Source organism: Triticum urartu, chromosome 4A, assembly GCF_056163025.1.
Source record: "Triticum urartu cultivar PI428250 chromosome 4A, HENAU_Tu73, whole genome shotgun sequence".
Classification (NCBI taxonomy): Eukaryota; Viridiplantae; Streptophyta; class Magnoliopsida; order Poales; family Poaceae; genus Triticum; species Triticum urartu.
The window spans coordinates 22,601,237-22,623,892 of record NC_141876.1 but is presented as its reverse complement, the minus strand read 5'-3'; the positions used below and the strand labels follow the sequence as shown (position 1 = coordinate 22,623,892).

Below are 22,656 nucleotides of genomic sequence, written 5' to 3'. Positions count from 1 at the left end.
ATACTGCACAGTATACGTATCAACATCTTAAGTTTATGTTGCCCTATATATCACCAATGACACCATCCGGAAGATTATCTTTCTCTAAATCACGTGGTCCATTTTCAGGTATGAGTACCAAAGTAAATGAATTACATAGGTGAAAATACCATGTCTATTTCATTAAACACTAACTCACATTGTGTGTAATGCAGAAACAATGTGATGATTTTCAGCCAGGTAAATTTAGATTGCTCATCCTTGTGTTTCCTTTACTTATTGTATCTGTCGGTTTATTTATGAAATTGTAATGCACATATTGCGGAATAGATAGTGACTCCGCTTTCTTACAGATCATAGTGAGCTTCAGTTTTTATTCCTGAGATTATATTATGGTTATCCAGGTGTTGCCTTCCAAGGTTGTAAATATAAACTACCATGCCATAATCATCGGGCAATGTAATACGCAAGTTGAGCAGCCCTTGGGGTCTTGGGGAGTACTTGTTCTTTTTTTGTATGTAATCCTGGAGCTTTATCAGTACCAATGCTACTCAAAGAAAAAGCTAACATGGTTTCCTGAATTTGTGTTACACCTATGCCCTGAGATTATATGCTTTGCCAGCATGCATGTTTTCTTCATTAAAGCACATTTAGAAGGTAGGCTTTAAACTAACTAATAAACCCATTCCACTTATAAATAATCAAAGATGTTTTTGAATTTGTTCTTAAATCTTTTCATTCAGACACAATAAAGCCCACCTTCTGTTGGTTGAGCACTGGGGATAAACTAAAAGCAGAAAAGGGTGTCAAGGTTGCTACCCCTGCAAGGAAGGCTTTTTACAACAGTCTTCAGGACTGAAGTCGCTGACATTTGGGAAATAAGTACTACTTTAGTTGTCAACGGGCACGGTAATATCAATATCTGGGAACTACTATTTTAGTTTTCAATGGGCCTTGTAATCTCCAGGAACTTCTGTTTTAGTTGTCAGTGAGCAGAAAATGGTGTCACGGTTGCTATACCATGAGCATTTTTCCAATTTTTCGCCATTGTGAGAAAAATGTATCTTTCCCTTTTGGGTTTCTATTTACTACTGGTTCAAATACCTCTCATTTCAAAAGAACAAGAAAAACATATGTGGAACAACAGCTTCTTGCTCCATACATTTATGATCATTCCTACCATTCTATCGTCAAAATGGACGGGCACGGCAACGCGCGCCATCAAAGATCTAGTTTATTAAGTATGACCAGGCGTTGGCGCTGCTCGACGAGGTGTCCAGCTACGAACTGACCATCAGGAGCCGGCCCACATGGAGACAAAATATTGTACGGCCTTGTTAGAATTATCTTTTTCCTTAATTGATTGTTTGATGGGCTGGCGTGCACGTGGCTCTCTCTTGTCCACGTAGCCTAATCCTCCTCTCCTATGCACGTAGCATGCTCCTTAGGTGGCTCGGTTGATTCTAACTAGTGGTTGAGGCGCGCCCATGGCGCGCCGTCTGAAAGGAGTTTTGGGCGGTGCCAGCTTGTAGGCGCCCCTTTCGTTGCTTTTGGTGCTCTAACATGTACGTGAACATTAGTATATTTTAGTACGGCTGATTGATTATAGTCAGTGATAATAGTTCATATATGATACTAAAATGACAATTGGACCGCTAATTATATCATATCCATTAATGCATAAACAAAGGAAAATATGTTTATTACAAGTAGAAGAACATATATTCAGTGCACAACCATGAACAATTGGTGGCATAGTTTCTATATCTGAATTGATCATGTTGGACACATTTGTAGCAGGAAGAGTGTCCATTCATAAAGCAGATCAGGCCTTCCTTCTCCTTTTTTCTGAATACCTCTCCTTCTCCTTTGATATCCTTTCTTTGATGTCTTCATTGTTTGTCCTGTAAATGAAATGAGCTGTCATCCCAAGTAAATTATATTGTGTGACTCTTAAGTTTTAACAAGTTGAAATGAGCTGTTATAAATCAAGATAAGGTGTGCTGAACTTTCAAAAAGAACATATTCATGCATTTATATAGGTTCATTATTGAATGAGCTTTCATCCCAAGTGAACTGTATTTGGTGAATTCTGAACAAAGAATAAATCAAGAAAAGTTGTGCTGGATTTCCAGAAAGAACATATTCATGCATTTATATAGTGCAAAAGAGAACCTCCACTGCAATTGCAAATCCTAACCAGCCTATCCATACCGTGTTATCACAATTTTTCAAAGTAAACACAATTTTTGGAACCATAAATTCCACAACAGAGTCTCAAAGGCAAAGGAAAAAAGTTCGTACTTGCCTAAAGATAATGCGTCCGGTGTTTGTTCTTCGACAAACTGATCTATGACCCATACAAACTCACACAGATGGCTACGTGTGTTGGAATATTTGTATCTAAACACTCTGTGGGTAAGTTGTGCTACTAATTAGGCTATTGTACTTGTTATTGCTTTTTGGCGCTGTGGGTACGACATGTGCATGATAGTGTTACTGAACTTTTTAGCGAGAAGACATGTAGTACAGATGAGTGACATGTCCATGTTGCTGGTTAAAAATATAAGACATGGCAACAGTATTGCAGTAGGAACAGTGCACATTCAAAAACAAGAGCACGCATATGGGTTTTATAGATATTAAATTATTAATAGGATGTATAAATAGAGAAGCAACAGTTTTACAGGGTAGATGACTGATCACAGAGACACGACAAGTGGTTCAAACTAAGGGATAGCAGTCTCTTAATTATAGTGCATATTTTCTCTAACATGGGAATATGCTAAGAATGCAAATTAACCCTGAAACAAATCAATGGTTAACTTAACTGAAGCTAGGTCCTATTTTTCTGAACCAAACATCAAGTAAACAGTAGCAGTCACTCATAAATTATTTGACTAAGATCTCTTCATGGTATCCCCTAGTCCAAGGTTGTACCTGATGTTGATGGGGATCCAATTTGGTTGTGTAGCTCCTTGTATTTTTTCTCTCGCCGGCATCAATGTAGACGACGGGTGGCGATGGTCTGAGTCTTCACTTGCCTGCCCTGGGTGCCCATGGCAGAGAAGATGCCCGTGGGATTGTCGGAGATACTCTGCTACTGCCAGAGGCCACCGTTGGAGTCGAAGAAGGCCTTTATCTGCGCCGCCATCATGCCGAACCGCGTCAAGAAGCAGAGCAGGATGTCAGCTTGCTCACCGTGATGACGGGGTGGTCAACTTTGTTTCTTTATTGCTGAAAGTATTTGCCGAGGTCTTCCCGTGTAGATTTTCGATTTTCCAACAACCTGTAGTGATATATGATCAAAAGCAAAATTAAACTATTACGTGAAGATAGCAGAGTCATAGTGTGCTTTAGGCTTTAACATTTTCATGAACATTGGGTAAGCATGCTTGTGACCCAAAAAGGGATTAAAGTGGAAGTGTAAAAACTTCTTGATATAGTTATGAATTGTAAGGTTAGCATTCAGTAAACTAACTTGGGTTTGTTTTGGATAATATTTTATCCTTCCTTCCCTAACCGAAATTCCAACTAATAAATGGGAGGAACATCAGTACTGACAGACTGAAACTTCCAATCCATTTCCAACATGAAACCAGAGATAAACTGGAATCACCGGACTGCCAACTATAACATCAGTGAAATAACGAATTTTCTGTTGTTACTCTTGCAAGTCAGGATAAAGCACCACCATGCAAATATTTCATATAGTTCCAATATGCTCTGTTTGGATGAACTCTGTTGCTCAACTGAGTTTTAGAATACATGTCAATCAAGAAAAAAATTGTACTCCTATAGCGCAAGTATCAGCCTGTTAAATAAAATGAATTAGATATGTCGACATCATGGAGCTTTTATATTTTCTTTTACCATCTCATGATTGTTTTGTTACCCAAGAGACTCCAGACTTCCATACTCAATACTATGATTGTTTTTCATACATCAGACTTACATTTGGCAACCTGATTTTAACTCCAGCTAAGTTTTACATCCTCAAAAGACAACATAAGAACATTCAAGTTTGAAGTTCCCAAAATAAAGGACGGTTGATCAAGGTCATCATCAAAAACAAGAAGAAATAGAAACACCTTATTTCATCTCACAGTATCACTCTCAGTAGAGAAATGAGATACTATCTTCTAAAGAAAATTTCTATTTTCACTTGGAAGAAGCAGAGTACATTTGTTCTTAACAGTGAAATGTCACTCACAAATATATTGCTGATACTTCTAATAATCCTTTTTTAGCATTTCTTACACAAAAAGTACCTAAACACCAAAGGAAGATGAACATAACATGAAGACTAAATATCCACCATCACTAACATTCATAATTGTAGAACGCCTCACATTTAGATTAGTCAAGTACTGTGAACCTAAAGTTTTAAGGAGTGTGCATATTTTTTCGGAATGATTGTAGTGCGCATAGATCCAAGCAAAACACTCACCAAAAATTATTTTCAGATCTCCAGCATCATCCTTCTTTAGTCCGTTCTTACCCATAATCCGCTGGTGAACTGTAAGCAAAGCAAGAAATCGACCAGCAACCCAGCACATGTCGGTGACACGTTATGGCCGGTGTTCGACCCAGCCGTCAAAACATGTCTTGCCGCTTTGCCTCCTCTTGGCGCCATCGATGTCATTGCGATCAAAATTACGCCCTGAAGATTATCAGTGTCAGCAATTCATTCAAGGTTCAAATGTTTAGCAGAGCATCACATGGAAATGGGTGGTAACAACATGATGCAGATTCACACATACCCACGCTCAGCTCTAACATTCCAAATAACCACATGGAAAAGGAAACGGCCCCCAAAATTCAGAGACAGGGTAACTAAAGCATGCTGGCTGTGACATAATCTACGAGGTGTCGAGGTTAGTGATTGATGCACACCTATTTCGCCAAGTTCACCGAAAAGATAATTGAACAGGTCACGCTCATCCTTCTCCCTCTCGGCTTTGTGGATCTTCCTCGGGGCTTTCTTCTTGCACTTTCTGACGGTGACAGGCCTGTGAATCGAAAGCTATTATAACAGCAACAATGAAACACGGGCACAGCTCTCACGCGTGTCCTACATAACTAATAGGCAACATAAGCAACATACAGGAGTCGGCACATGTTAATACACTATGCTAGCTTATCCTGGATACAAATGAATTATTGATTACGCCAGTTTCACCATTACCATTATAAAATTAGAAAGTGATGACTGGTTGTTCTATTGGAAGCAAGGTATCTAGGATACACAGAAACACATCAAAGGCACACAAATTTGATGTGAATCTACAATTATAGGTGTCTGCAGCCATCATACAAATATGCAATGCATGCCAAATATCCAGATCATGCACCAAACTTTTGCAAGTACTCCTATCCTAAAACTTTTTCCTATTTTGCACGGCAGTTTACCCGATTAGCCCAGCATTTTGAAGTGTAACAGCTCAATCTCTTGTAAACAGACTTACACTAAGGTCAGAAACAAGCGAAGAGATTTTAACACCTAAAATTCATTTGAAAATGAAGAAATCAATCAGCAAGGAGCTGTACAGACTAAAATAATGAGTGATCTATGATCTATGTTCTGTAATTTGCAACCTACTTAAGGATGTTTTGGGTGGAAGGCAGTGCAAAATATCGGACTCTCACTATAAGTTATTGTTGCTATGCGAGTCATCCTATTACAAATGTCTTTCCCCAAACGACAGCTAATTGCAAAAGGAAGCTATGCCAAGCTTTGTATTGCAGTTCACAACTATACTATTATGTACATTTTTACATACATTTCCAGATCCTGGACCAAACAAACTGCTAGTATGTACCAAGTACGTCGCTACAAAACCAACAAACAGAAAATCACACAGTTCCAAAGCTCAAGGCAACACAATTTACCGGAGGGACACGCAATTCACAGCAAAGAGGTCAGGATCAAACACACTGTGATGTCCTTCTCTGGCCACGACGTACAGGGCGTTCTACCCCGACCTGTTCTTCACCGACGCCCTGGGCGTCAAGGTGCCGGAGCAGCTCCACCACCACCTCGAGGTGGCCTCTCGGCGGCGGCGAGTTTCATCATTCCTGTAATTTAGATCGAATAAAATTAATGTTGCAAGACAATAGGCTAGAACATTATAATGAAAAGAACAAAAAGGAAAGGCTTAGTAGTAGTTGTGCAAGTATAAAGGCAATCTCCTAACTCGTAACTTCAATCAGGTTTTGTACTGACAAACATCAGATGCTGCTGTAAGATAGTGTGAAGAGGACAGCAGACAAAATACAAAAGGTTGTATGATGCAAAGATATGCTTATTAATATAGAACCTTGCAACAAGTGAAAAGGACTTTGAGAATCTAAATATAGCACAATTACAGTGAACCGTTCAAGAGTATAAAAACCAAACAAGTGCAGCTTGTACATTGTACAACATTTGCCTTATTTCCAAGATAACCCATTTCCTAAACTGCGAGAAATATACCAACCATCTGTTTGTAGGCAAGCAAACAATACATGGTACAAACCAATATTTGTGTTACGGCATGAACTTAACAGAAGCATCACCATGAAGTTAGGGATAGAACTGCTGAGCACAAATATTTGCAAATATGAATTTTAATGGAACATGCCAAACGATAATACCTAGAAGTATTTGGTCGCTCATCTTCTTCTTCCAACACCAGGATCTCCACGCCCATTACGTCACCTCCTTTGTGTCTTCCAGTTGAAAATCTGCCCATGTGCCCAATAAATTAGCAAATAAACAACATATGCATAGCGGGAGAAGAAAGATGGCTGGAGTGGGGCACCGATTTCTTACCGCTGACGGCCAGATTTGCTCCCGGTGGCGCTTTTCCATGGGCTCGCTGTCTCCTCCTCCGTCCCCTCTTCATCTCGCGCCCCCTCCCCTTCTCTGCCTAAGAACAACACCATGGACGGCCATCTCCGTGGCCGCCCCGCTCCAGCCGTCGCTCAACCCAACGACAGAACTGCTCCGCCTCCTCCTCGGCGCCATCGACCGGGACGCCAAACGGGGGCGGGGACGGATCGTGCCGAGATAGAGAAGATCAGGAGGCGGAGGCGCGGGCGGGCTAGCTCTCTTGCAGTCGTGCGGTGGATTTGGAGGGCGGCGGCGGCGGAGCAGCAGGAAGGGGACGAGGTGCTGCGGGAGAGAGATGTCGCGTGTGCGGGTTTTCTTCCGAAAGTGACCTGGCTATGTGGGCCAATAGCAACGAGCTGCCAAACACACAGCCTCGTCCAATCGTTGGCTCTATTCTTTTTTCTTCGCATCACGCCCAATCGCTAGGTGATACGTGGCACGCGCAAGAATCCCTCTTTGATGCACACCTTATTGTTTTGGATTGCATGCACATATTATTGCTGCTTGTTGGAATCAACATGCAATATTTTCCATCCTTTAACTTCATGTGGATTTCTCTGATATTTTTTCAACACCCTCGTTCCTAAGTACAAGTAAATAGGAACATGAGTGTAACATCGTATTCTCGTTAGTTAAGCCATATGTACAAAGGAGCAATAGTACCTCGCCATTAATTTGTCTCGCTTATACTCTAGTAATAGGACCAAGTGGAATAACTGATATAGGAGTCGCGACGGGTGTAACAGTAGAAGAGATGTCCTCAACAATTCGCCTGCTGCATGAACATCTTGATGATTTAGAAATTTTGGACTAGAATTGTCAAAATTGGAAGGCCATTGCATTTCACACATCAAACAAGCCTGGACTCAACCTGAAAAATATGTATATCACATCGGAAACAAGCCTGGAAGCAGGCAATTAGCGAACGGAAAATCCTCTTGCGTGGGGCTTAGCCAACACATCAGATGTCCATGTTTATCCTAATCCAATGATGTACGACTAGCCTGATGGATGCATCCTATCAGTAGTCGGATGCCTAATGGTGTCCGATACTATTTGTGAACCACATGGAAGTAAGCAATGCTCACTCAGGTCTCCGACTTATGCCCATGTAGCTCACACTTAACATTCATTATTGATTAGTACGTTTTGTAAAGAGGGAAGAGAAGACATTGAAGAATTCGACAAAGTAGACCACATGCGCGCGGGGGGGGGGGGGAGATAATGTTGACAACGTGTGAGATGTCAGTGATATTTTTATGTTGATCAACCTATGCAATACCAATAATATTTGGACACTCCTTATAAGTTCCTTTCCACGAGTCCTCTCTCTTCTCATAGCATGCTTCTATGCTTCTTCCTTTGGGAGTCCAAAGTCCTTATCACATGTCTTTAGTAATACTTCATTCATCCTAGAGAGCACAAATGGAAACACAAGACTGACCAAGAAGGATTGGGATGCATAGGGAAGCACGATATAAGTGTTAGATACCACCTCTGGTTTCCTACACGCGGTTGCTCTACACATTCCTACTTATCAACATAAGTTTAACGTGGTTAGTTGTCTTGGTAACAAAAGATATCAGGGCGGCCGAGTCCCATACGCTCCACTCACCAGTGTTTTGCATCTCAAGAGTTATGGGGATCATGTGACACACTATGGCATACAACCATGTGGGAATTGCTGACTGTCTACAAAGTATGTCAAACAACCATGGAGCAGATGATCACATCCTGGCCAAGAGATTCTCGCGATGCTCATAGTAGGAACTAGAGTCCGTGAGAGTTTTGTTGTTCTCTTAGATAATAAAGTGTTGGTGCTCCTGCTTAGGTTCCTGACCACCACACGAGGATGTGCAGAGAGAACGTCTCGACACAACTAACAGCACTCAACTTAACTATTGCGATGACTGCCGGCGAAACCATTTGGACATGACCAACTTTCCTTTATTAACTTAAGATTCAGATGGGATTATTATAGGTTGTCTAGATAATTGTATGTGCATTGCATTTGCACACGGGGGCACCTATATTTTATAAGCAATCACCGTGATTACCGGTAATTTTAATAATGTTATAATGTAATTCCATACCAGCATTGACAATTGAATCGGTACTTATTGACATAGGAAAAAAAATACAGTTCATGAATATGTAGGCTCGGTTGGTTCAACTTAGTACACATGAATATATAATATCATTGTCCAATTAATTAATCTTGGTCCGAAGAAAGAAAATTCCATACAAAAGAAGAATATATAAAAATAGTCCTGACAGAAGCGACTGTCGTCGCTGAATCTACATTTGCATTCAGACTGAAGCAAAGATTAAGAACTCGCAGAAGAAAAGCAGAGGAATCAATCAAAGCTGCTATATTGTGATTGGCCTTGTGCATGAACGTCTTGGTTGATGATTTAGAAAATTTGAGAAACTAGAATTGTCAAAAATGGAAGGCCAATGCATTTCATCACAAATCAAACAGGCCTGTGGAATCAATCATAAATCTGCGTAATCTAAAAAGAAGTCCCCTTGTTCGTCACTCTGATTTCCCCCCATTGCCATTGTTGATGTTTGTCTTGTTGGCCTTGGCGGCGTAGGCGGCGCCGTGGAAGTCGAGGAAGAGCGCGAGCAGGGAGGCGTTGAAGACGGCGTTGAAGGCCCACCCTGCCATCCCCTCGCACCCGCCGCCGGCGAAGTGGAACCAGAGCATGACGACGGAGGCGGCGAAGCTGAAGAGGAACTGCAGGATCTGCAGCTCGGTGACGGCGCGCTTCCATCGCGGCGGCCAGCGGAGGCCGAGGGTGCAGCAGAGGTAGTAGGCGTACATGACGACGTGGACGGCGGCGTTGGTGACGAGCGCGACGGGCATGAGCGACTGGCGCGTGGCGAGCCAGAGGTAGCACATGGCGATGACGAGGGCGTGGTGGTAGACGTGGAGCAGGGTGAGCGGGCGGCGGGCGAGGAGGATGAGCAGCGTGTCGCCGAGCTCGTACATCTTGGAGAGGTAGAAGACGTGCGCCCAGAAGAAGACCGGGCCCGACGGCTCCGTGGCGCCGCCCGGCGGGAAGCAGAAGGCCCAGCGCGGCGAGGGCGCCGTGGCCGCGGCGGAGAGCACGCAGCCGGCGGCCATCGCGGCGGAGAGGGCGAGGAGGACGCAGTTGTGCAGCGCGGAGACGGCGCGGAGGGCGCGCGGCGGGAGGGGCGGGAGGGGCAGGATGCGGCGGTGGAGGAGGAGCACCGTGGCGAGGTAGGCGCAGATGACGGCGGCGGGGAATGACGGCGACGCCGCGAGCGTGGTGCCCGGGCGCCAGTGAAAGGAGGCGACGGCGGGGTGCTCGACCAGGAGCCACCGGAAGTGTCGCAGCAGCGCGGCCGCCATCGGGATAGCTCGCTCCCTCCAAGCGACGGCGCCGGCGAATTGACCTTCCGCTTGTGGTGGTCTGGGTTGACACGTAGGGCAAAATGATAAGAAATTCCCACCAACCGCAGGGCCTAAAATGGGCTTCGCCGCGCGTTGCATATAGTAGATCCGCAGACGTCAACAAGATGAGCCGCCTTGACTAGTACAGTACTATCATTATTTTTTTAATTTTGCTAAAGCATATCTAGATGTGCCATAAGTTTTGCGCATCTAAGAGCATCTCTGGCCGCGTCCCCAACAGGCCCTCCTCAGACGTTTTTGCCGCGCCCGCGCCGAGAAAACGGCCCAGTCGTGCCCCAGAAGCCCATTATTCGCCGGCTCGGGCCGAAACTGGTGCCGGCAGACTCATGCCGAACCCGGCGCCCTGGGGGCGCCTGGAGCGTCGGCACAAGCGAAAAGGGCGCGTTGGTCTGCCCTATCGGCGACTCGAGCTCCTCTTCCCGCTGTTTCTTCCCGCTTTTCCCCCACTTCCCTCCCATTCTCTCCATTCCTCCCGCTTCTCCCTCCCGCTCGCCTCCCAGCCGCCCAGCATGCCACCGAAGAAGTACGTCGCCCCCCGCGCTGCGGCAATCGCGACCGCCTCCGTCGCGCAGCCGAAGCAAAGAAAGCCGAGGGCGCCGCCGTCCAAGCCACCGGGCATGACGAACGCCGAGTGGAGGGCGGAAGTTCAGCGACGGGAGGCTGTCACCGTCGGGAACAGGGCGATCGCCAAGAAGGCCCGTGACAACGCGGCGCAGGCGGCTGCGGCTTCGGCGGACCAAGCCGAGGCCGAGGCGACTCGCACGGGGATGATGAATCCGCCCGGCAGCCACGCCCAGTACGCGACATGGGGCCAACAAGGCGTCAGTTCTCCGTCGCCACAGCCATGGGGATGCGCGCCCTCGTCGGGCTACGCCGACGGGGACGCGCACGATGGGTTCAACCCCAATGTCACCTTCCCCCATGGACACCCAACCCAGCGCACGCCCTCGCCCGCCTTCGCCGGCGTGCAGTACCCTCCATACAACTACTCGCCGCCCGCCTACGCGTCCTTTCCGACGCCCCCTCTCTGTCGTGGCGCGCTGCCCTTCTCGCACCTCGGCGACACCGACGAGACCGAGGCCGACATGGACGACATCATCGCGACAGGCTCGGCCGCGACCGTTGCGTCTCCCGAATTCGTCATCCCGGACGACACGGTGGATCTCAGCGGTGGCATGGACGGCGAGCTCGGCTACGTCTACGGCGAGGAGGGGCAGGAGGAGCAGGAGGAGGAGGAGGAAGAGGAGGAGGAGCCGGCGACTGTTCCGGAAAGGGGGCGCAAGAAGAAGAAGAAGCGGGCGGCCAGGTCCGGCGAGCCGCGCATCAAGTGGGCGTTCAAGGAGGAGGAATGCCTCGCCGAAGCATGGAAAGTCGTCTGCCTCGACCCGACCACCGGCACGAACCAGAGCATCGAGACGTACTGGGAGCGCATCAAGGTCGAGTTCGACGAGCGCAAGCTCGTCGACCCCTACTTCAAAGGCGTCTACATGTAGCGCGGGGCGAAGGCGATGGCGAACCATTGGGGGCGTATCCAGGGGCGTGCAACAAATGGCATGTGATCGTCGAGGAGGTCGCGGCTCACCCGGAGAGCGGCGCCAGCATTGAGGATGAGGTATGGCACGCCGGTCTCTCGCCTCTCTTCGCCGTGTGCGCCCGCCAACTGTTTGTTCTTTCGCGCAGTTGTTGCGAATGTTCGCATTGTATGGCACGCCGAATTCAAGTACCTGCATGTCTACAAGCGCATTGACATGTGCGAGAAGTGGGCAGAAGTCCGGCGCACCCTCGACAAGGCCAAGGAGACCTACAAGCCGGACGCGCCAACTCCGGGCGCGTCAGAAGGGCGGCCGGACGGCAACAAATGTGCCAAGAAGGGGAAACACGCCGACACGGCCACCGCTCGTGTGCAGGAGTCCATCGAGCACTGCCTCACCGACGCGCAGGCCCGGGCCGCCCTTCGTGAAGAGAAGACCGAGGCGCGGTGGTCGGCGTTGATGTCGAGCAGCGCCGTCAAGCTCGACCTGCTCCGGACCAACGTCGCCGCGAAGAAGAGAAACACCGACCTGGCTTTCCTACTGGGCGGGGCGGACATGCTCCACAGCAACGACAAGGCGGTCAAGGCGTGATACTTGGCGGAGCGTGGCCTCATCCTGAACCAGCTTCCCTCAACGACGACGCCCACACCGACGACGCCGCAAAGCCCGAGCAATGATGCCGTCGAGACTCCCCGCAGCACAGAAGCCACGCCGACGCCGCCAAGCACGGAGACCCCACCAAGCCGCGCACGCCGACTCCGCCGACGCCGGAGGCCGACCTCGCCGTCTGATGCGCACGCGCGTCCTTTTTGTTTTTTTGTACGCCGGACTTTTCATTCGATCGCCGAACTTGTGGTCGCTTGATCGCCGGATTTGTGGCGTCTATTTTGTGAGCGGGAATGACTACGTTTGAATTTGCCGCGTCTGGGGGCGGCGCCTGGGGGACGTGGCTGGGAGGTAGGTCGCCCCAGGGGCCAATCTAGAGCCGGTTTGCCCCTAAGCCGCTCTTTTTCGGCGCCCTGGGGGCTCAACGGCTGGAGATGCTCTAAGGCCTTACGCAGAGATTCATGTGGGTTTTTTTCCTGTTCATTTTCTTTTTAGGCTTGATGAAGTCATTTAGATGTGCAATTCACATCTAATTGTGCCCTAGACACACCTTTTTCATATGAAATATATTTCTTCCCCAAAAAAATCCATTTCTTTTTTATTTCTGTTATTTGCAGTATTTTTACTATTGGTTATTTGCAGTATTTTTTACTATTGGTAAACTTTCCTTTTTATTTATGGTATTGGAGTGCTCAACAACAAGATCCATAAGACACCGAAACTTGATGGAAGCAGTTGTTTTAATCCCGAGCTCATGTGAGCTCAGGTGAACAGTAAAATAAAAAAAATAAAAAAATTATTTAAATAATTCGTTTTTTGTGGAACATTGACAAAATGTTCGTTAGCTTGTAAAATATCATCACCATACGACATTCGTGGAAATTATGGGAAAAAACAAAACCGATGCTTCAAAATGTTATTTTCAAAAGCATTTTGGAGCATTGATTTTTTTGCCACATTTTTCACGAATGTCATTTCACGATGAATTTTTGCAAGCTATGGAAAATTTTGTCAATGTCTCATAGAAAAAAATTCAGAAATTTTTTCTTTTTTTTTTGTGATTTTACTATTCACTCGAGCTTACATGGGCTCGGGATTAGAACAACACTTTCAAAACTTAATGAGCTTCTCCCCGAACCAAGTTAGATATGAGCCTTAATTTTACGAGATCCAGGAGTGTCGCTGTCTCTATAATATTAGAGAAGTCGAAAGAGCAATGTGGACGTTGCCAAGGAAGAAGATTTTGAAATTCCTTCAAGTGGTGCTGCGACCTGTATAACTGAAGGCCGCTCCGGCTATGGTTTGGCAACAAGCCGAAACACCTTGTTTGGGAGGACTTCGTGCTTTTTTCTATGGAAGAGCTGCTTCAAAAGCCCAAGCGAATAAGGCCATTGTTCGATATTTGATCATCGTGGATGACTCATGAGACAGTCCTGCTACTAGTTGCCCTGCACTTGCCCGTTTGTTCCTCCCCTCTTTCTATTTTTCATTCCAGATGCCTCCCAAGCTCATATTCTTATATCTGCGCACCTTTATATACTACATATTGGGTCTCCTTAGTAGTTTCATTACTCTAAACTAATCCAAATGGCAATGCAAGCTCAAGACTTGACAAAAAGTATATATGAATATCATTGTTTTAGCTCCCTCCATCTTGGTCAGTATGCTTTCCTATCGCTCCTTGTACTACTTTCTCTACCCATTTGCACACTTATATATAAGGTTCACGCGGTAGGATGAGAAGAAGCGAAGGCAGGTTTGGTGCACATGGCGTACGTCGATGATGCACTAAAGATTAAATCTAGCCTAAAAGTTAGTACATTAGATGTATGCATAATGAACAGATTTTATCCTTGATGAAAATATGGGAGGAATACAAAAGGTGTGGATCTTAGTATAGTTAATTTCAGAAGGTTGCTACCTAAAAAAGTCAGATTATATGTTCATCATTATTAGTGCACACTAAGCTAGACTATTTTTTAAGAAAGTGGGAGCATATCTTCATCGGAGAAAAATTGTTAACATGATAATGGTCATCAACCAAATGCCTCTTTATTATGGTTTTCGGAATTCATCCCTATGGTATTGCTGACGATTCTCAAATCCAAGATCTTACATGGTCAAATGGTTACAATATTCCAAAATGTTCACAACCTAATGCTACATATCCGTTTCATATACATTAATATACGGAAGAGCCAAAATGTTTTCGGAATTCATCCCTAATGCATTTTTTCGGGTTAAAATATTCAAATTCGAAAGTAAAAGGTTGGAAAATTATAATTTATGCATTTTTAATACCATAGTCCTAACTTTAAAGTATCAGTAGTAGAGTGATTGATAAATCTTAACATTAATATAAAATGTTATTTTCCCTCCAAAAGTATATTAAGTGCCACATGTTTTTGTGTGTTTGAATGACATTACGTATTAGTCTGACTGTGGGGTCCATATGTACATATGTATTGTAAGTTTGCACTCATATAAAAAGTAGAAAATACATTTCATGTACCTCAAATAAAAACACATAGGACATATGTTGCTCTCTAACAGCTCGTACTCACCATCTAAAAAAGGAAAAAAAACAGCTCGTACTCATACAACCATGGCATCGCTTCATTTACGAGAAGTAGAAGAATGACTAAAAACCAGCACTTGTACTCGTACAACCATGGCATCGCTTCATTTACGAGAAGAACTAGAACAATGGTTGAAAACTCACTCTGTGCGTTTTAAAACCGAACCAAAAACAAACTGAACCAAATCAACTTTATGGTTTTTATATGGTTTCTGGTTCCGGTATGGTATGAACTTTCCATACCGTTTTGAATTTCGGTTTTTATGGTATATACCGAAAAACCATAGTTCACTCACCATATCAAGAACTCATACTTTTTTCGAGCAAATAGCAGGAGCACTTTTTTATATATTAAAAACAAATATAATATCTACAAAGTTGACATGCCTGGAATAAATAGGAACATGTCGGAACCACATACTTCACTCCCCATGTTAACAACTCATGGATGCTGTGAACTCATCAGCTGCAGTTTGGCAACACGCCAATAAACTTTGTTCCTTAGGGCTTCATCCTTTTTTCTGCGGAAGCTACTTCAGAAGCCCAAACGAATGAGGCCTCTGCCCAACATTTCACCGTCTTGGATGACCAATGAGATAGTGCAGCTACTGGTTGGTGCTTGCTCGTTCATTCATCTTCTCTTTCTATTCATTCCAGATGCCTCCCAAGCTCATATTCTTATATATCGCACCTTTATGTACAACATATTCGGTCTTCGTAGTAGTTCCATTACTCTAAACTAATCCAAACGAAAGTGAAAGCTCAACACTAAACAAGAAGTATGTATGAACGAGCAAGTCTGCTATCCTAGCGCTCCTTGAATTGCTTTCTCTACCCATTTGCACACTTATAAGAAAGAAGTGAAGACGTATTTGGTGCACATGGCGACGATCATGCATTGAATCTAGACTAAAAGTTAGTACTTTGTTAGAGATGTATGCAAGATGAGCGGATTTTATATACAGTGAAAATATGGGAGGAATACAAAAGGTGTGGATCTTAGTACAGTTAATTCCAGAAAGTTGCAATAGTAGGGCATATGGGGTCCAAAGCACTAACTGTACTTCTTCGTTGCAGATCCATAATCATTATGGCACACTAAATGAGATTATTTCTTAAGAAAGTAGGATTATATGTTCATCAGATAAACTTTGTTAAAACTGTCATATGGTCATTAACCAAATGTGCTTTGTTATGGTTTTCAGAATTCATCCCAATGGTATCGCAGAAATCTGGTTCCACTTCGCCCGCGGTGGCTGCGAGGGGATGGCCGGGTGGGCCTTCAACGCCGTTTCCAACGCCTCCCTGCTCGCGCTCTTCCTCGACTTCCATGGCGCTGCCTACGGCGTCGCCAAGGGCAAGAAGAGGAGCAGCAACAGCAACAATGGGGGGGGGGGGGGGGGGGGGGAATCAGAGTGACGAGCTGCGCGCGTGAAGAGGGAAAATAATTAGATCACATATTTCCGATTGATTCCAGGCTTCTTTGATTTATGAAATGTATCCTTCCGTTTTTGATAATTCTAGTTAAAATTTTCCGAATCATCAAGCTGTTCATGCAGCAGGCGAATGACAATAACATCTTGATTCATTCATTCCTCTGCTTTTTCTAACGTGAACTTCTGCGAGTTCTTCAGCTTTGGCTTCAGTCCAAATGCGACGTAGATTCAGCAATAACAATCGCTCTTGTCAGGACTATTTTTATCTCTTTTTTTGTGGAATTTTCTTTCTTTGGAGCAAGATTAATTGGACAATGCATAGTAGTACATGAACATAACTCAAACATTAGTAAAGTGGCACCTCTGATGTTAGGTTTAGCCTTGCCATAGCAGATTTTGGGCGACCGCAGTGAGAAATGAAGAATTTCGACCACAAGAACCAACACAGGAGTATTTTGGAGACGAGTTCTCCCTAGTAGCTACACCACATTGTTCAGAATTTCAAAGCATGAACACTAAGAATTTTAATCTTAATTAGATAATTGCCCGTGTGTTGCTACGAGAACGAACAATTTTCAACACAACAAGAGTACTAAAGTGAGACACTTATTTTAGGACGGGGGGAGTATTATACTATAGTTTTGAGTAAGAAGTGAAGAGCATAACTGTTCACCACCTGTCGGGATATATCCCACGTTATGACCCGGCCGGAAATATGACTCGGCCGGACTTGGCGACTCACCAGAGATTCGACTTATACTTGTCGACTCACCGAAGACCCGCGCGAACCTCGGCGGCTCATTAGTAACCCGGCAGGAGAGTCAGACGATTGACAAGACCCGACGGCCCATAAGGCGGCTCGTGGGGAGGCCGGCTTATGTTATGATGGGCCGGCTTAGGATGAAGGAAAAAATTAACGCCCACACATTTGACATCTTGCACATCGCCCACACACCTTCATTATCACTCATTTTGCCACGCGTGAACAGATGACATCAGTAGAAATCTTTTTGATTTTCGGTTTAAAAATGTTTTATCTCCTAATTAAAAATCGAATTAAAAATCTGTTTTCACCATTAAATCCGTCTCGACGAGATCTTCAAAACTAGATCGCATGTTGATATGTTTCGACGATATTTTTGTCCAAAAGTTGCCATGATGTTTACACTGCAGTTGCCATAGTGCTTAAACTAAAGCTGCCATGTGGCAATTTTAGTGTGTAGAGCATGACAATTTTAGTATTTTGATGATGGCAATTCCAGTACTTTGAGCATTAAAATTATTTTTTGTATGATCCATGGCAATTTTCAGTGCATGTATCATGGCAAATTTAGTTTATGGTTCATGGCAAGTCTAGTTTCTTAATTTCCCATTTTATAATATGTTAAAATTTACTTTTAAATGTAGAAAAAAATAACTGAAACAAATCATGGCAACTTCAGTGTAAACACCATGACAATTCATGTGCAATAGACATAGCAACTTTTAACCCAAAAAAATTCATTGAAATATATTGATATGAGATCTAGTTTCGAAGATCTCGCCGCGAGGGATTTAATGGTGAAAACGGATCTTCAATCGAATTTTTCATTTAAGAGATAAAATATTTTAAAAACTGAAAATCCAAAAATATTCCCACATGCATGCATGCGGCAACGTGGCGCAGTCTGTGTGTTATAGGGCGTGTGGGCGGGTTTCTCTCGCACCACACGTGTGAGCGTTAGCGTTGTCCTGAGATGAAAGGCATAAGGAATATTCTTCTACAAAGAAAGCAAGACTAGGACTCTAATTTTAATAGAGTAATCCTAATCCTAGTAGGACTAGTCATGTAACCCGCCCCTTCAACTTATATAAATAGGGGCGGAGCACCCCAAGAGGGACAAGTTGGACAAGTATAGATAGACAGACAAGTCAAGAGCTCTCGAAATAGAGCACCCCTGTATCGTGATCATCATCATCAATATCAATGAAGCAGGATGTAGGCTTTTACCTTCACCATGAGGGGCCGAACCTGGATAAAAAACCTCGTGTCTCTCCTCCCACTCAACCCCTCTCGAGCTACCACATAGATGCGTTGGCCTCACGACTAAGTTCTTTTCACGAGGACATATGCCATGACAATTCTACGACACCACCCAATTAAATCAAAGAAAGTAGCCCAATTAATCTTAGACTTTTGTTGAATATTGGATCTTGGATGGCTAGATGCGTACTATTTCTTAAGTTGCATTCACAAAAGACCCTCCGACTGAACCAAATCCATGATATACAGCTCACAAACACAGAAGATCAAAAGATTTTTTTAACACAAGTGTTAATTAACTGCAGTTCATAGTTACAGCAATGCTATGGCGTACAATGGTACAAGTGTGCTTTTTAATGAGCCCAGCCTCAGCACATATTCAAGCATGTAAATGATCTTGAAAATACTCCTTCTATATGAATGGTTGGAAGCACATACAATGGAGCAAGAATTGTTGTATTCCTAAGGATAGCTTCAGTTCAATCGAGTCATCAAACATCACCCTTCTTATTTGATACTACATCAGAATAAGAAACATTTGAACTCATTTGCTGCACAATATGCAAAAGACTTCTAGAAAGCCAAACATAGTGGAAGAAAAATAGAAGTGTGGCAATCTGCAGGTACTTAAGCCATAAACTAACAGTTTGTCTAATTCACATCTAGATGTTTTTTAATGATGTCACATCTAACCTCCTAACTACGCAGCAACAAGAAATAAAAAAAAAGCTGGGACAAAAAAAATAGACCACAAACATAGTGCTTATCAGGTTAGATGTGTCCTAGACAGACCCATAAACTAATTGCTTCATGATTTAATTAAGCAACATGGGGTAGAATTACACGCACTGGCGGAGCTTCGTGAGGGCAAAAGCGTGTCGTGGCCCGCCCAGCATCTGGGGTAAAAATGTATTATATATTGTACACAACTACACATACGAGTAGCCCAGCCCACGACTGTTCCGCTTGTGCTTGCATTGCATGTAGCCTCGCCCCGTCCTATGCAGCCTCTGTTGCATGCCTCCCTCGATTCCTATCCAGCAGAGCAGCAGAACGACGCTAGGGCATGGACCACGCGTACAGCCGCACGGAGGGTGAGAGAGTGGTGGCCGTGGCGCGGAGCCGCGGACGTCGAGCCGGCGATCGCACCGTCGCTGCACCGAGCGGTGAGGAGGCCCGAGGGAGACCCGTGCAGCAGAGGCTCGAGCAAGGCTAATCAACGCAGTACCAATTTGGCTTTCAAGAGAAAAAGAGATGATACAATTAGAGATGAAGTTAAGAAGGATTTTTCAGCTGCAGCTCTTCATCCATTGTTTTAGTTGATTGATTTTTTGTGCGTTTTCTTTTAGTTTGGCCCGCCCAGGTTTTCCTTTCTAGCTCCCCCACTGATTACACGTATAGTACCTTGTGGAGATGTACAATAAACGACGAACGTGACAATGTGAATTAGACGATGGACGGCCAATTGTTCATCGACGCCAAGCAGCTCTGTACTCCTTATGCCACGGTTCTAGAGACTGGAGAAAACACGTCAGCGGGTGCGTGGCCTCCATGCAGCTCCGGTAACGGTGTGCTTACTGGGAGGAGACTATAGAAGGTCCTTTAGAAGGTTACCATTGCCTTTGACAACCGCGCAGTCGTGTTGCAGCAATCGACGGCTCCACGAACCCATGTACAACCTCCCAGCCTCGGCTTGCATTTTCAGTGATTGTTCATCACTTTCCTACCCAATATCTCCTTCTCAACCATGCTTGATAATTGTTACACAGTTGACTTGATACGTGGATGTGTAGACGAAGCTGGAGGCCGAGCTTTGCTCGGAAACTCAATGGACATTCGCAGTTGCCGCACACCCGCACCAGACCTCAAGAACCTGCAGAACAAAAACAGGGGAAAATGTCCTTTCAAAAAAAAAAAGAAAAACAGAGGAAAATGAGGTAGGGGGCAGATGAACTGAAGAGGATTGGGCCGCGATTGGATTGGCGCCATGTCGGCCTGACAATAAGAGCCCAGCAGCGGCGAGGAGCTCAGGCCCACGCCCACCTCGACGTCGAGGGCGAAGCAGCTCCGGGCGGCTGCTACGGGCAAGTGGCAGGCTGTGGATGGAACCGAGCGGCATCTGTGGTGGCGGATTTGGAGGCCGATTCCCCTGCAGCGCACAAGATTGAGGCCCTGTTCGGGACGTGGGTTCACAAAACAAAGGATTTGAAAAATGCATAGGTATGGGATGGAGTGCCAAGTGAAAACCTACAGGCTTTCAAAAAGAGGAATGGGAACCTATGGGGTGTTCTGAACAAAGGAAACAAGTTTTGGAATCTGCACACTTCTCTAAGAAATAGAACTAGCCGTTATGTGACTTGTCACTGCATTCTTGCCGTTGATTTCTCTAGCCGTTGCTTTCTCTAGCCGTTGCTTCTTCTTTCTCTTGCTATATAAGCACATACAATGCACTGCTAGCAATTTGCTTGTCATTTCTTCTCCTCCTCCCCTGTAAGAACTTCTCTAGGAACACATAGTCCATTCTTTCTCTTGCTATATAACCTCAAAATCCATTCATTCCTAAAGCTGAATGGATCCAAACTACAGCCGACGGTCAAGAAACAAAGATGATTTTGTACATTTCATACTCCCTACATTACAAGGTAGCTCATCCCAATCATCTCAGAGGAGAGCAATACATACATCCATCCTGAATGGAGCTACTTATGTGCATGAAGCTCTTACTGGCCATGAGGTTCTATGTGAATGGAGGTTCCATATGGAGAGATCAATCTTTCAAGCTTTAGCACAAAAACTGCATGAAAATCACCTTCTCCAGAATGCAAGGTACATCTCTGTGCAAGAGCAAGTAGCCATATTTTTATATGCAGTATCAAAGAATGCAACCAACAGAACATTGCAAGACAGATTCCAGCATGGCGCTGATTCAATTAGTACTTATTTCCACGCCGTGCTCAACGCGATTACACGACTCACATGCAACTACATACAACCTTCTGTACACCAGCATCCCATATTAAGGCAACAGAAGTTTTCATACTTTAAGGTAATTGTTTTTCAAGTCCTATCATGGTGAATTGGTATTGATTAAATCTAGCTTATATTTATATATCTAACTATTTAATTAAATCCGCAGAACTGTATTGGAGCTATTGATGGTACTCACTTTCCCATGACTATTCCGCCTGGGCAACAAGATCCATACAGAAATAGAAAACAAGGTCTTTCACAAAACGTAATGGTTGCATGTGACTTTGACATGAAGTTTGTGCATGTACATGCTGGATGGGAGGGATCTGCATCAGATGCAAGGGTTTTGCAAGATGCACTAGAACATGGATTCAATGTACCGCCTGGAAAATTTTATCTTGTAGATGCGGGTTATGCAAATACACCCCAATTCATTGCTCCATACTGAGGAACTAGATATCATTTACAAGAACAAGGAAGAGTTCAGCAAAGGCCACAATGCTACAAGGAGTTATTTAACCTTCGACATGCTCAACTATGAAATCATGTCGAAAGAATTATTGGCATAATGAAAGCAAGGTATCCCATACTAAAGGCAGCTACAATGTTTGATATTGACACACAAGTTGATACAGTTGTAGCTTGTTGTGTTTTGCACAATTTCATAAGACTACACAATGGAGATATGACATTGCCTGACAGAGCTACAATGGATATTAATGAAAGCAATATGCATGATGTACCAGATGGAGATGCCAAATACAAAAAAGATGTGATGATATTTAACAACTTGAGACAAGCTAGAAATGAGATGCGAGATGCAATGGCAATGCAAATGTGGGCAGATTACATTGCCAGAAGATAAGCATATGTATTATGTAATTTTCTCATATGTTATGTAATTATTTGGTTGTACTGTACTCCACTTAATACGATTATTTTTGTCTAACACTGCAGAAAGACATTGCTTTAAGAGCCATTTAACATTGCATTAATAGTCGAATAAGTTTGACACTTCCATAATCATGTGCCCAGTAATGCACATGCACAGCCTACTACAAGTTAACTATGACAAGGATCATAACCATGTGTCTAGAAATGCACATGAACAAAATATATCACATCCTATTACAAGTTAACTACGCCAAGGATCATAATCATGTGCCTATAAATGCACATGAACAAAATATATCATTGTTTTAAAGGTAACACTCAC

At 44.3% G+C, this 22,656-nt stretch overlaps 1 protein-coding gene and 1 long non-coding RNA gene across 3 annotated transcripts; both read right to left on the bottom strand.

Annotated features, from left to right (window-relative positions):
• Nucleotides 1-1,635: 1,635 nt before the first annotated feature.
• On the bottom strand, nucleotides 1,636-7,171 carry LOC147974556 (uncharacterized). 2 transcript variants are annotated; one of them, XR_015600164.1, is made up of 7 exons: nucleotides 6,794-7,171; nucleotides 6,616-6,705; nucleotides 5,872-6,057; nucleotides 4,876-4,991; nucleotides 4,430-4,642; nucleotides 2,920-3,268; nucleotides 1,636-1,899 (listed from the first exon to the last, which is right to left on the bottom strand). It is a non-coding gene; the product is annotated as an uncharacterized LOC147974556 (long non-coding RNA). The 2 variants fall into 2 exon arrangements; XR_015600163.1 differs by having other exon boundaries at nucleotides 1,636-1,883; nucleotides 6,794-7,170.
• A 1,866-nt stretch (nucleotides 7,172-9,037) lies between these two features.
• LOC125550333 (fatty acid elongase 3-like) lies at nucleotides 9,038-10,357 on the bottom strand. The gene has a single exon (XM_048713304.2). It carries the CDS (start codon nucleotides 10,230-10,232, stop codon nucleotides 9,390-9,392), a length of 843 nt encoding a protein of 280 aa, XP_048569261.2. The 5' UTR covers nucleotides 10,233-10,357; the 3' UTR covers nucleotides 9,038-9,389.
• Between the last annotated feature and the right edge of the window lie 12,299 nt (nucleotides 10,358-22,656).

Bases quoted from the DNA above. Each gene is read 5' to 3' on its own strand.
- LOC125550333 (XM_048713304.2), bottom strand. From the start codon at position 10,232: ATGGCGGCCGCGCTGCTGCGACACTTCCGGTGGCTCCTGGTCGAGCAC.